This window comes from Vipera ursinii, assembly GCF_947247035.1.
Source record: "Vipera ursinii genome assembly, chromosome: 7".
Classification (NCBI taxonomy): domain Eukaryota; kingdom Metazoa; phylum Chordata; class Lepidosauria; order Squamata; family Viperidae; genus Vipera; species Vipera ursinii.
This window is the reverse complement of record NC_139521.1, coordinates 64,077,106-64,092,854: the sequence shown is the minus strand read 5'-3', so window position 1 is coordinate 64,092,854 and position 15,749 is coordinate 64,077,106. Positions and strand designations below refer to the sequence as shown.

Sequence of the window (15,749 nt, the reverse complement as noted above, 5' to 3'; positions counted from 1 at the left end):
ACACCTTTATCCACAGCTTGTATGGCCTGGTTCTGAACAGGCTGCAGCCGGGGGATTGAGGAGCCCTGTTTTACATACAACTAGCCCTCGACTTACGATTGTTTGTTTAACAACAGTTTGAAGTTACAACAGTACAGAAAAAAAAGTGACTTACGACCTGTTCTTGCACTTATAACGTTCCTGTGGTCACATAATCAATATTTAGGAACTTGGAAATGGGCATATCTTTTCAATAGTTGCATCAACTGGGGTCTCCATGTGCAACCTTCCCAAGGGGCTTCTGATAAGCAAAGTCATCGGGAGAAGCTGGATTCACTTAATGACAGTATGATTCATAAATTAGGTGCATCTTAACGCCCACATAGAAGTTCCAGTTGTGGTTATAAGTTGAGGAGTACCTGCACTGATATTAAGGACGAGCTTCAGCATACCTCCTACAGCTACACGCATAATGTGCTAACTACTGTGCAGAAACACATTCATATTCTTGGTAAAAATAGCAGTTGTTCTCATATTTGTGTCATGATTGCCATCAATATTAAGAATGGATATGTGTAGTGATGACAGTTACCCTATCCTGGAATATTCTATAAAGGTTTGAAATTGGCTGTGCTCCAGTGAAACAGAACGTGAAGCAGAAAAAAAATAATAATTTAAAGATACGGTTTTAAAAAACATTTTAACCTGTTTGAAGTAGTAATCCCATGGGGATGATTTTCCTGCAAACTGCATTGTAAATGGGCTGTGATCAATAGCAGTTATTGCTCTACCTGTTAGACAAATGAAAAGGAACAGGTTTTCTTTTAGAGCATGCAGTTTCCCAAAGCCAATCCCAGCTCCAAACTCCTGGTGAATTGCTTTTAGTTAGATTTGGAATTTCATTGTTTTGTGATTGCTGATTTTAAAAAAAAGTGCTACCTATCATTGCAGGAATAATAGTATATTTATTCATGTGATAGCTCAGTGGGTAAAGATGCTGAGCTTATCAGTTCAAAAGCTGACAGTCCACGTTTGAGACCTGAGGCCTGCGTGATGGGGTGAGCTCCTGTTACTTACACCACCTCCTGCCCACATAGCAGTTTGAAATATGCAACTAGATAAATAGGTACCACTTCAGTGGGAAGCTAACAGTGTTCCATGTGCCTCAGCTTATAGTCGTGCTGATCACATGATGATGGAAGGGCTTTGGACAATGCTGGCTCCCTCAGTTAAGAAATGGAGATGAATACTGCCCCCTAGAGGCAGACATGTTTGGACAGGGGAAACTTTTCCCTTTACAATAAGTGTACATGCTCATACACGCAGTTTTGTATTTATTTATTTCTTTGACCTTTGCTCATTAACAAGTTTGAATAATTATCTTCTAAAATTAAGCCATATATTAATAAAATAAGTAGATTATATAAATCATAACATCAGTGTGCTTCAATTTTTGTAATAAGCTCATATTTGAAGCATAAGAGCTGTAGTACTCAGTGGTACGGATGATAATTTTGTAAATAGTGTGTTTCAAAATTAGAAAGAAAAAAAGCAGCTTCTTATTCATAACTGCATGAAATAGTTAAGATTTAAAACTATGTTGAAATAACAATTTTGGGAAATTTGACCTGGCAATACAGTAGATCTTGAAGTAATAAAAAATGGGTTATTGAGCTAATAAGAATATTCACAAAATAAGTATAATGAAAGCCTTCCAGAGCTCTAAACTGGCCAATGAACAAACAACTGTTTTGTCATTTTAAACATCATGAAAAATTTTAGTTGCCAAAACTGAAATTTTATTATCACCAAAACTTTATACACACACACACACACACACACACACACACACACACACGCCTATTGTCCGCCAATCAACCTTGTCATGTAGTGAAAGACAATCTGTAGTATTTAAGAAATACACAGAATATCCTGTACTTTAATAATGCACAGAAATTATTGGAATGACAGAAGTAAAATAGATCTTCCCCCTATTTTTGTTTATCATATGATTTTATTTATTCTGAATTTCTGAAAGTTAAAAGGAAATCTTTTATTATTACTATGAATTACTTAGTTACAATTCATGAAGTTAACATTGCTATAAATAGCTTTTCTATTTTTAATGCTGCTGGTTGTTTTTCTGAACCTAATCTGTGAAAATATTTAATTAGTTATAGTTATAAATATTTTTGGTCCTTTTAACTGAAAAATTTAACTCTCTAAAATGTTTCTGTTATTTATTGATTTTCTTCTGTTGTACCTATGTAGTTGAGATTTTTGTTGGTATGTTCTATAGGTAAAATTACTGAAATGTAATAAATGAAATATACCCTCAAACATGTACATTTAAAGCCATCATCATCATCATCAATGCTATTGATTGGCTGTGTTTTCAAGGACATAATTTTTTAAAGCATATTTTAAAGCTAAAATTTAGAACATTTGCTTCAGAAGAAAAAAAAATATATTTTCTTTTCTAAAGTTGGACAAAATTGAGATCACATGCAATTTCTGAAGGAATATGCTTCTTGCTTTTTGACTCCCCTATTTTATATTTTACTATTTCTTATTTTACTTAAATTAATCTTATTCTGAAAAGTTATTGTCAAGTGGAAAAATGACATGTATTTTTAAGCATACTTTATTTTAAATTGATCCCTCAGGGGTATTTTCTGGGGAAAAAAACCTCAGTAAGTCATTAAGATTATCTTAAATTAAATTGTATTGATTGCATTTGCAAAGTAACAGTTGAAGTCTGACAAAACAATGGCATAACAATACAGATTATTTACTGTATGTTGGAGGATGGCAACTTTAATTATGAGTGTAGCCAAAATTAACTTCTGAACAACGAGACAGACAGTAGAAGCCTAAGAATTTGTTAACAAACATCTGGTATTAATAGGATGTGAATTCATTATGATGTTCACAATCAGAACACAGAATGTCACAAGCATTAGTCAAGATTTTGTAACCATGTTGCTGTAATTGGATAGTAATTGGCATCATCTGAATAAGAGAATATTGGTTCATAAGGAGAGACAATAAATATTTTCTATGCGATCTGTAATAAACAAGAAAAGGCCAATATAAATGGCTGAGAAAAACTTAAGAGATCATCTTTGAATGAGTTCTAGGAAAGTGCTAGAGTCTAGACCTATGTTTCTCAACCGTGGCAACTTTAAGATGTGTGGAATTCCAAATCTCAGAAGTCGGGGCTGGGGAATTCTGGGAGAGAAAGTCCATGCATCTTAAAATTGCCCAAGTTCAGAAACTCTGTTCTAGACATTTTACACTTAGATAATACAAACACAGTTCTGCATTTGGATAAATCAGGATGTTGGGAGGGACCACAAATCAACAGATGGAACCCTGCAACTAAGTGGAGCCTATTGAATGTTATTCTTTTCTCTTATGTTTTTACTTTGATTTGATAAAGCAACCCCAATATTCGAGTTGCTAATACCAAAGCTGGTGCCTAAAAATAATAAATGGAATGCGTTACCTCCGCTGTATCGTTTCCCCCTCCTATCTTTTTAAATCTCTTTTCCTACTCTCAAACTCCTAGAAGAGGGTACCTCTTCTAAACATCTACAGAAGCATGCTGCATTTTAATTTCTTGCAGTTCCATGAGGATAAATTTTATATAGAAGATATCTATTTAAAATAGGTAGGAGTTAATGCAATAATGTAGCATGGAAAGAGGGATACTCTAGACCAGGGGTCTCCAACCTTGGCAACTTTAAGACTGGCTGAGGAATTCTGGGAGTTGAAGTCCACAAATCTTAAAGTTGCCAAGGTTGGGGACCTCTGCACTAGACAACCTGTGACCTGTTGGGTCATTGTAATGAAAATGAACCATTGCCATACTTTCATGCATCATGGCATCTTGATATTGTTCCAGAATATATCTTGGTCCACCAACAAATGTCAGGAGAGGATGATGCACCTTCCAATGTTTCTAAAGTCATCATCATTCAATGCATCAGTTGGATCTCAAGGCTGTTGATTTATTCGGATGTAACTCAGCCTGTAGCCATCAGTCTTTAGCAGTTATGTCACCATGTATTGTTGGAATAGACATCCTCCTCTTGGAAGGTTATTAAGCTCATTCTCATGGTTCATTCTTCAATATGCAAAGTAACACATTGCCATTAGTTTCTAGTTGTTTGCCAATTGGAGCTGAGGATGCCAGCCATTATCTCCAAGAGGGAAAAAATGTATTGAAAGCTGGCAGAGGAGCAATGGGACTTTGAAATTATTTGCCAACCACCTCCTCATTCTTTCAACACAATGTGCTGTTGGATCAGTCAGTGTTGTTTGGTATAAAAATGGAGCCTTTTTGACAATTTGTGCATTAAAGTGTTTCTCATGTTCAAGAGCTACTCAGGATCAGTGACAGTGGAACGTCACTCCAGCACGTCTCAAATTTGTTCTTTTTTAGGTAGAAGGGACTCAGTGTATGAGTTTCATTGTCATCATAGCTTTTTCAGTAATTCATCTGTCGCAGATTGAGTTCCAACATTTTCATTTCTGTGCTGTCTTGAGAATCCATGAAGTAAATTTGAATAAATTTAACTTGCTGGTGGTAATCTGGCATTAAATACCCAATGTAATGATGGATTTGCCTTTAAATAATTACAGAAGGATTCCATACTTTCCTTGTTGGAAGGACTTCCAAGGCGAGAGATGCCTTGCAGATTGGGTGCATGGAGAGAGGGTGGGGTTGATCAAGAAGAATGCATAAAGTTCTCAGGAGTGTGTGAGAGATGCCATACCACCAGTTGAGTTAAAGCCACACTGAAAAGACACCTGCAACACTACTATCTACACCATGCCTGGCTGAGAAATTCTGGGAGTTGAAGTCCACAAGTCATGAAAGGGCCAAGTTTGAAGACCCCTGATCTACATTTTCCTTGCCAAGTTTTCTTTACTGGTTTCAGATTTCCCAGGTCATTGGGGTAGATATTTTGAATCCCAATGGCAAGTCTTCTAGAGACAGGTTGCTTCTGCTACCTATTTACATTGAGGGAAAAGGAACTCAAAGGCGATTCTCTCAGTTTAGAGTTTCTATCCCCATCCCTACCACCATGCCTTGGAAAAAATGATTGGGGCTTTTAGAGTTATAAAGTAGAGTTATCAGCCAGCTTGCAGGTGCCTAAATCTACTGCAGAGGTATTTACCTGCATTGTTTGGTGACATGGCACACACTTTAGCATAAGAGAAGTGTCTCAATACAAATATAAGTTGTTGAGCAAAACAGCAAAGCCTATTTTAGCTTCATTTTACATGTACAGCGGGGATTAAAATCAGCATGTTTAGCAAAAGAAGGAAGTTGTATTTTAGAATTTCTAAGGGGCTATTTCAAAATAAATGGAGGTTTTTATTAAGGCCTTTTGCTGAAACATTTTTCTGCAAGCAGTAATTAAACCTTTGAGGGGTAAAAAAAAAGGTGAACATGTCAGCATTCATCTGTCAGCATTTTTTTGGACTAGTTATGAAAAATGTCTCCTTCCTTTCCTCTCCTCTCCTAACTAATAGAATATGTTTAATGAGGCGATTTTAAACTAAAACTTGACATGTAGTGTTAAAAACCATAGAAACATGCACACCGGCACACACATACTGTTAAAACTTTGCCTATCAAGTTCTAGTGAGAACTATGTCTGGATTTACTAAATTCCACATGATGCAGTTAGAGTTTTCTATGTCTCTTTAGTGCCATCTGGGGTCATCCAGATTTTTGCAGTCTGAACTAGTTGAATCTATAGATAGCCTTAACAATAGTAATTTTATAAAAGGTGGGTACAAGAGGTGTTCAAGTTAGAATAGTTAATTATGATGAATGACAGTGTTTTTGAGTTCTAAGTTTTTTTTATACAATGTTTTTTTCTTTTAATGACCCTGTGATTCCTTGCGTCAGGGTGGAGTTCAGGTGGCTGAATAGAGCTGAGCGTTTACTGCCCAGATGCCCTTCCTGACAACTACTGTATATGGTATTAGCAGCAGATATTTTCTCTTTGTGCCCAGAGAAAGAAATATCTGGAGCTATCAAGGATTGAACTCCTGATTGTGAGGCGAGATGTCCACCTCTAGGTCACCATGCTGTTCTCTAATGTTTTATATAAATAATTGTTTGATATTTGAAAATCATCTTAGTATCTGTCTTAATTACTTAGCTTAATATTTAAACCAGGGGTGCGAGACGATATTCCAGGGGGTGCAATAAGTTGGGTTTTCAAAATTATAGTGTATATGCATAATTCATTGCCATTATTTCAAACTTTTGTAAGGGGTGTGAGAATATATTAAAAGCGTTCGAGGGGTGCAGGGTATAGAAAAGGTTGGGAACTGATTTAGACTCAGTGAGCTTAACAGTTTACTAGTCAGTTTTCATTAGAGTAACAGTTTACTATATTCAGAGTTTTGAAGTATCTTGTCCCACTGACCTTGAGACTAATCTTTGGTCACCACGATGTAAAATAGATTTTGTGACTCTAGAACAGGGGTCTTCAAACTTGGCCCTTTTATGACTTGTGGTCTTCAACTGCCAGAACTCCTCAGCCAGGCACGTTGGCTAAGGAATTCTGGGAGCTGAAGTCCACAAATCATAAAAGGGCCAAGTTTGAAGACTCCTGCTCTAGAAAGAGTACAGAGAAGAGCAACAATGATAATTAGGGAACTTCTCCTTCTCCTCCTCCTCCTCCTCCTCCTCCTCCTCCTCCTCCTCCTCCTCCTTCTCCTTCTCCTTCTCCTTCTCCTTCTCCTTCTCCTTCTCCTTCTCCTTCTCCTTCTCCTTCTCCTTCTCCTTCTCCTTCTCCTTCTTCTTCTTCTTCTTCTTCTTCTTCTTCTTCTTCTTCTTCTTCTTCTTCTTCTTCTTCTTCTTCTTTCTTCTTCTTCTTTCTTATTGGTCTCAAAACCACAGTTTTCTGAGCCAGAATAATGCTATTTATTTAGGGAATTATATCACAACTTAAAACAGAAAAAAAATCAAATTAACAGATTACAGAGTTAATTTAGCATAACTAGTACATTTCTACATCAATTCTTATGAGGTATTTGTTTACAAGCATTATCAAGATAACATGCAAGAAACAAAGGAGTCAGTTTTGGATCCCTTGGTGGCTTCATATAAATTCTTTTATATTCTTCCTAGTCTAGTATTTTTTTAATGGTTCATATCTCATGTTGAAGAGTTGATGAATCTGTAACATACCCAACCTACCAAATCAGATTTGTTGTTGTTAGCTGCAAAGTCATGTCTGACCCATCGTGACCCTATGGACAATGTTCCTCCAGGCCTTCCTGTCCTCTACCATCTTCTGGAGTCCATTTAAGCTCACGCCTACTGCTTCAGTGACTCCATCCAGCCACCTCATTCTCTGTTTGTCCCCTTCTTCTATTGCCCTCAACCTTTCCCAGCATGAGGCTCTTCTCCAGTGAGTCCTTCCTTCTCATTAGGTGGCCAAAGTATTTGAGTTTTAGCTTCAGGATCTGGCCTTCTAAACAGCAGTCAGGGTTGATCTCCTCTAGGACTGACCGGTTTGATCTCCTTGCAGTCCAAGGGACTCGTAGGAGTCTTCTCCAGCACCATAGTTCAAAGGCCTCAATTCTTTGGCGCTCAGCCTTTCTTATGGTCCAGCTTTCACTGCCATACATTGCAACTGGGAAGACCATAGCCTTGACTATACGCACTTTTGTGAACTGGGTGATGTCTCTGCTTTTTAGTGTGCTGTCTAGATTTGCCATGGCTTTCCTCCCAAGGAAGTAATTCCTATTTTCCAAGAGGATACATTTTTGGATCAAAATTAAGATTAGATTCTTCAACCCATGCAACCCTTTCTAAACATAACAATTTATCGGTGGTCTGACTGACTATCACTGGGAGAACACTGTAAAACCAGATGGAGCTCCTCCCCCCCCACCCTGTTCTACTGGGGTTGTTCTCATATCTGAAGAATCTGTTAAACATTCCACAGCTCTTGACTTAATACATGTTGATGGGACAGTGCTGAAAATATTCCCTTTGTTGTCAATTTCAATTTATATATTGTACGTTCTTTATGTCTGTGTCTGGTATTGAAGCAGTTCTTCACTTAATTCGTATTGTTTCCAACAAACCCGTTAGGTTGTTTCTGTGCTGCTACTCTTAATCATTTATCCTCCTCCTCCTTAATATAATTTTTTTCTGGGTGTATTACAGGATGTATTGAATAACCTCGGCTCCTGTGACCTGGAAGAGGATGACCTTATGCTTGATTTGGAATTCCTGGAAGATCCACAGCATCGACAATCTGGTAAGCCCCAAGAAAATATAAGGGTTTAAACGCTTTTGTTGCCTGAGCTTTTACTCTGAGTACTTTGTATTTGTCTGAAATGGTATAGGGTTTCCTGCCTGAGCAGTGGGGTTGGACTAGATGACCTCCAAGGTCCCTTCCAAATTATTATTATTATTATTATTATTATTATTATTATTATTATTATTATTATTATTATTATTTATCATTATTATTCAGGAAATGAGTAATTCTTAACAGGACAAAAGAAAAAATAGGGGATAGATCTAATTTAAATTGCTTTCAAGTGTATCTATTTCAGAATGGTTCAGATTGCTTTAGGCAGTTGGCAAAGGCAGTGCTAGTTTCCTCAGATGTTCATTTCTTCCTCAACACCATTCACATTGCTGTTTTTTTTTTTTGAAAAATCATGCATTTTCCCCTTTGCATGATTAATTCTCCTGTCTTTTTTTGCTTCTTTTCCATACAGTTGAACCTTAGCTGTCTAGAAACTGGAAGGTTATTGATTCTTCAGATAGTTTAATACCCACTGCCTATGAAATAAATAAGGAAGGGGTATCCTGATAATCTCTCTCTGTTTTGTTTTTCCTTAACCTTTTCCTCCTGCCCTTCTTTTACTGTCACCCAGTGCTTTTTTTGTAAAAGAAAAAGGTGCCGGAACTCACACATGTCATACAACCCGCCTTGCTTACCCTACAAAGATTCCATCCAAAAAAGGTGCCAGAACTCCGTTCTGAGCGTTCTATGAGAAAAAAGCCCTGCTGTCACCATTAATGCTTTTATATCATTTTCTTTCACTCATTTCATATTATCACTTTAGTTTACGCCTTTGCATAAGTAGGATTCCTTTAAGATGATCCAAGCTTTGTTTTAGTTGTTTTCTTTAGTTGTACACATCATCCTTGACTTGAGATGCCCCTGCAGTTTTCTGAAATGCCTTCCAGAACTGTCTAGTCATTGCCTGCTTCCTAGGTCTGAGAGAGAGTGACTGGCTCAAAGACAACCAGCTAGCTTCTGTGCTTAAGGAAGGACTAGAACATGTTTCTCTTAGTCAAATGCCCTTAACTGTTACACCAAACTGGATCTCTTTGCTCCTTTGGTACTTCATGAATAATAAAGAAACTGTTCTCAAGAGCTGAAAAAGTACAAACTTCTGGTTAACATCAACTGATGTCTATCAAACTGCTGTAGCTTTTCTCTCTACAGTTTGAAGATGAGGCAGTTTGGTCCAGTGGTTAATGCACCACAAGTTCTAGTCCTTCTTTAGTCTAGAAGCCAACAGGATGCCTTTGGACAAGTCAGTCCCTCTCAGCCCAACCCATCTCATAAGCTTGTTGTTGTGGGGGGGGGGGGAAAGAGAAAGAAAGCATAGTAGATATGTTCGCTGCCTTGTGTTATTTGTAAAAATAATAAAGGCGGGAAACAAACAAGCAAAATGAGGAAGGACCGAAGGCATATATGTTTTCTTTTTCTTGTTATAGGGCTGCTGTGGAGAAGTAACCATAAAGTACTTGGAATGTTAAAAAAAAAGCTGCTTGGTAGATGCCGTGAATATTTATTTGGAGTCTGTTAGTGTTTCCAGAAATCTGTCAATACTGGATGCTTAAAAGTTAGCATAATAAATCAAACATGATCTGCTTAAGGGGTGCCTGCTTATTACACTACATAAATTAGGAGCTTAAATGTTTTGAAAACACAAGAGTCATAACCATGACAGCTTTGTATAGTAGGTTACTGTTTTTATACAGTGAAAAGCCCATCAAGCACTTACACAAAGGAGCAGTATTAAATTAACCTTTCTTGTTCTTGAATACATCCAAGATATGTTCAAATATATCTTTTTAACATTTTAACATTAAATTGTAACTCAGAACATTCCATGTAGAAATAAAGAGCTTGCACTTCAGTTATCAGAGGAAAGGATTATTGGAACAGTTGGCTTGCATAACAGTAGACATCAGTTTTATATGACAGGAATTTATTAATTATATTCTCAAGAAAAAAAAAGTGTGGCTCTCTCTCAAAACAGATTAAGATAGACTACAAATAGCTGAAGTTTGCATATAATACTACTAGTTCTAGGTACCCCTTGGAATGCATGTCCCTATTGAGATGAGAAAGAAGATCCAACCCCTGTGTCATGTGACTCCCCTTGGTGTGGCAGTAGCACACAATCTTATATGATACAACCAGTCATCTAACCGTTGTTGTTGCTTTTAACTATTTAGTCATGTCTAACTCTTGATCACTTTATAGGCAAATACTTTCCATGCTATCCAGCTGAGCACAGCTTAGTCATCTAAATACTGTGTTTCTAATCCAGCCATCAAAACCGAGGCTACTATTTCCTTCTCTACTTCCTGCCATATCACATTTCTCTTTTAGAAATGACATTTCTCACACAGAAACTCATGTAGGCTCACATACGTCTTGGGCTGTTGCAGAAAATGAAAACAAAAGAATCCACAAGAACAGAGAGGTTGAACTCCTAGCATCTACTTTCATGGGACCTCTCTAGGAGGTCATCTCTATCAATGGCATCTGAAAAAAACAGTTAATCCTCACATAAATAGCTTGTATGATAAGAGATGACCTACTTGATGGCAATGATATAATCTGTGGGGAGTTGAATCTAATTCCTGGGTTAATTAACTCAGTTTTGGAGTTCATATGAGATTTTTATATGTAAAATCAGGATTTCAAAATCATCTATAAATACAACTATGTAAATTTATGCAATAAGTATACTTTTATACAAAGCTACACATAATGCTAAAAATGATTAAATAGGAATGGCTAAAGCAGTATATAAAATCAATAAATTACTGAAATCTACTGGTATTTCAAACTGAATATTAATAACATGTCTATAATACTGCATGGTAGAAATATACCCCATAGGTATATATATAGGTATATTTCTGAAGAAAGGGATGATGGAGATTCTGAAAACTAGTGAGCATTTCCTTAACAATCCTAATGGCTTTAATACCCAAATGTGTAAATCAGTTAAATTTATTTTATTCTACTGTATATAAAATAAATATGTAAAATTGGCACTTGAGCCAATTGTCAGTTGCCATTTTTGGCTAAAATTTACACATCGGGTAACACAATTTTGTTACTTTTAAAAATAATTGTTTCACATATAGTATAAATAGAAGTTATCAGAATACCCTAGAAATTTAACTGAAAGATCGGTAGTGACTGGTGATGGATGTCCCATTGAAACATGTTTTTTATCACACCTTTGCCACGGAGATAACATTATGCTTTAAGAGGAATTGTATTTCCCTTCCAAATCAGCTGGACAATATAAAAAAAACCCAAAGTTAAAGCTGTCCTGAATGTAGGAATTGGAATTTGATATAAGTAGGAAACTAGTTGAGAGCTGAAATATGATTATTTATAAAATGTATTCCACGGGAAGACAGAATTTTCTATTTGACCTTCTGTGTCCAATATTCTCTGCCTTAAGGCTAATTTAGCTTGATTTGGTCCTAAAAGCCTGGTGGTGCAGTGGTTAGAATGCAATACTGCAGGCTACTTCTGCTGGCTGCTTGCAGTTTGGCAGTTTGATTCTCACCAGTTCAAGGTTGACTCAGCCTTCCATCCTTCTGAGGTCGGTAAAATGAGGACCCAGATAGTTGGGGTCAATATGCTGACTCTGTAAACCGCTTAGAGAGGGCTGTAAAGCCTATGAAGCGGTATATAAATCTAAGTGCTATTGCTAATGATAAAATAGCATTGTTAGAAAAGTCATAATAATTCAGTTTGCTTTGAAATTCTTTTTCCCCAGGAGGATTTGATATTATCTGCCAATAGTAAGTAGACCAATCCAACAGAGTTGTGGAATAAAAAAAAACATTTATGCAAAGTCTGGATTCAAATTTATCAATTAGTGCTTTATGCCAAAGAAGAGCATTTAGGACCAAAAAGGTGACCTGGAAGATGCTTTTTAAAAATTTCTCCAGGTAGTCATAGTTTTATGGTCCTAAAAGGGCCCTATATAGCAATTGTACTCAGATTTAGCCTGATAATGACTTAATTACAGCAGATATAAACTCTTCTCCTTGGGGAAAATAATAAGTTGAGATGGCTAATTCTGATTTCTGTGCATTTTGGGAAGATTTTGGGTTTTAAGAGCTTGAAAAACTAACTCTAAATGTTTAAAGGTCCTAACCAATTGTTGTTCACCTAATTCTCCAAAGCACTTGAGGGTAGGACAAGAAACAGTGGGTGGAAGCTTGTTAAAGAGAGATGCAACCTGGAACTAAGGAGAAATTTACGGACAGTGAGAACAATTAATCAATGAAGCACCTTGCCTCCTTGCCTTGTGGGTGCTTCATCATTTGAAGGTTTCAAGAAAAGATTGGACATTCATTTGTCCAGGTGGTATAAAGTCTCTTCTGCTTGAACAAGGTTTTGGACTACATGACTTCCAAGATCCCTTCCAGCCCTATGATTCTATTTAACAGATTCATTATTTTGTGTGTTTGGACAAAAGTAGGGATTGTGGTCTTAGCAAAGTTTATTGCTAATGTCTTCTCATTGCAGTGATTTTAAGATCTTTTAAGATCAATAGATCAAGGACAAAATACAGTGCTATACATACAGTTTAATTTAAGGTATAACTATACAACCTAGGGTGATCTGTAGAAGATTGTAACTCCAATCTACGTTGGTTATTTGTTTTCTGAGCTTTCGGATTTGTGCTGGAGCCCATCTCTGGGAACTTCTCTCTAATGACTGACTGATTGGATCCCTGCAACATTATTCGGGGACACGTATATTTACTTTCATTCATGAGAATGGCAACTGATTGAAATCAGCATGTCCACGTACTAGATGTTTTTCTTCTCTATTTATTTGTCTGCAGAACTTTTATATCAGCTTTTTATCGCTCTGTGCCATTTAGAAAATAATAAAAATATTAAATGGATCTCATTTTTTGTCATTTTAAAAGTTTAATGTTGTGGCATTGTGGCTATTTTAATAACACTGTATAATGAGTTGTTGGTGTAAAATGCCGATGAAATAATTAAGGTCTCTAGGTTAGTGTCCTACCAGGTGTTCACTGAAGAGGTTTTGTTCTTCCTTACTAATCAGGAGATTCTGAAATGCTATGTAACATTTTAAAGATTATGAATTCTGACCTAACAAACTGTATTGATTCTCCAATGGTAGACTCCTAAGAGGTTAATCAAGCATATTTTCTGTCTGGAAGTATCTTAAAGAGATTTCCAAATAAGGTTGTTCTATTTTTAAAATATCACACATTCAAATTTACTAAATATTAATCTTTTCATTATGGTAGGTTTCATGAGTAGGTGTTGTATTGAGGGTGGAGGTATTTCACCAACTATTCCACGGACAAGGCAGAATTCTCCAAATAATGTTAGTTAATTATATTTATAGTTCACGTTTGAGGCTGAAAGGGAGATATGGATTGTAAATGAGACGAGATGGGTGGTGCATAAAACTAATAATAAATACTTTCTAAAACTGCCGGCTCTATTAGCAGTGCTTAAAGTGGATCAAAATTCTCCACCTTATTCATAGAATATTCTCAAGAGACACTGGTTAAAAAAATTAGGAACTGTTCAGAACATTATCATCTTTGCAACTGAAGATGATTTTCAAATTTCGGAAATGAAAATGTTAAAAAAAAATCTTCACTGAATCCTGATCCATTATCAGCAATACCAATTTCAGTCTATGAAAAGATAATTCCGAAGCCTATTGCAATGAGACAGATAATATTTAATTAAAAATAGGATGACACTGAATTTACCATCACCTTCCCAGACCAATAGAGAGACAGACACACATACACACAAATCCCAAAGGAAGAATTGAAAGAAGAAACAGACTCCTTTGCCTCTATAATTATGTTCTCAGTAATTTAGCAATACCCACACATTTTAAAGGAAAAGTATTTGGGGGGAAAAATATTTTCCTCTTAGGAAGATATAGTAGATTTGTGCTACTATCCACTATCATCTTCCACCTTTTGAATGCTAAAGCTTATTTTGTAAAGAGTGCACGGATATACATTGATGACAGGTTTCCCAGAAATATACTGTAATGTATTGGGCCTGTTTCACTTGAACTGTACCATGTGTCTTTGAATGCTGTTTGAGACTGCTTAATCAGGGAGTCTGTGGAGTCTGTGTAATGGTTGCTGGCTTCTCAGACAAGCAGTCTCCAGGACGACCATTGGTTGGCTCTAGGGCGGCAATAGGCTCCTTCAAACCTATTGGCCACTGCCTAGGGGCCAGCAGTATAAATAGCTGCGTAGAAGCCTTGGTTACTAGTTCACTTCCTGTTATTCAATAAAGCATGTTCCTTCCTGAACTCTCTTGCCTCGTCTCCTGCTTGCGAAGAACCCAATACACAACATATACTATAGCTGAAAACTGACTTTGACTCCCTAATTATGAACTGACTTTCTTGACAAAAGGCTCTCGGATATGATGGGGCTAGTTTCTTCATTGTAAACAGGGACAAGTCATCTACACATAGAAAACCAGTCTGCATGGTCTATATTGCAGATTTAAATTCTAGGCATCCTCTTCTTCCTGCTTTTTCAAGTCAGTTGGTATTTTCCTGGCTTTCTGCTTTTGTGGCCTTGAGACCTCCTTATGTCTGTGTTGACATAATAATTCTTTCTAACCTGGGAATTGTCATTCCTTGTCTTACCGTCTTTATTTCTTACATTGAGGGAGGAGGATTGCATGGATTTTTTTTTTTTTATACTTTCAACATAGTGCTAGGTTGATATTCACAGTTCGGGAACCTGAGCTTTTGAAGATGACATTTACATCTAGAATCTGATAAGTGGCAAAAACAACCTGTGGACACAATTACCTGTAGATTTCATCCCAGACCATAAATAATACAGCACATGGCAGGACCTAGCTGATCTTTCTTGCAAAAGAGAAACAAGGTTGGATCTGGTTAAAATACTTGATTAGAGACTCCCAGGAGATTCTCTGGGTAAAACATAGTCTGAGATATTGAAGAAACATCCCACTGAAAAGCAGTAAAAAGCTGATTCTGAATTGTTACCACGAAAATTATGTGGATGTGGCAATGAAGTCATCAAATCGTGAATATTACTCAGAGGGAGGCTTTATATTTTTAGGACATTAGAACTGAAAGGAGAAAAGTGACATAGCTGAGGAAGATGACCCAATCCCTCCTCCTTTAGCAGCAAGGTATGAAATAGAATTACCTGGTGGATAAAATAAGGTTGCTTAAAATGTGGCAGGAAATTTGATTAGGACTTCCCTTGCTTTGGTCACCAATAGTTGTGCCTTTCTTGAGATTAATTCCTTTTGAGATCAGTGGAGACTATAAACCAGATTTGTCCAGAATTTGGTAGTTAATCAATGTAACAATTGGCAGCTGCAATAGCTAGAAAATTTACTTTTGAAAGGAAAAGTTTTATTGGGCATCCTAGGAGAA

At 36.7% G+C, this 15,749-nt stretch overlaps 1 protein-coding gene across 3 annotated transcripts in view; it reads left to right on the top strand.

Annotated features, from left to right (window-relative positions):
• Positions 1-15,749, top strand: part of CCSER1 (coiled-coil serine rich protein 1) — a 770,064-nt gene that overhangs the window by 164,297 nt on the left and 590,018 nt on the right. For all 3 annotated transcript variants that reach the window (XM_083367020.1, XM_083367021.1, XM_083367022.1), the window contains exon 4: positions 8,186-8,279. In XM_083367020.1, the coding sequence (XP_083223146.1) occupies positions 8,186-8,279 (94 nt within the window). The remainder of the gene's footprint in view (positions 1-8,185; positions 8,280-15,749) is intronic.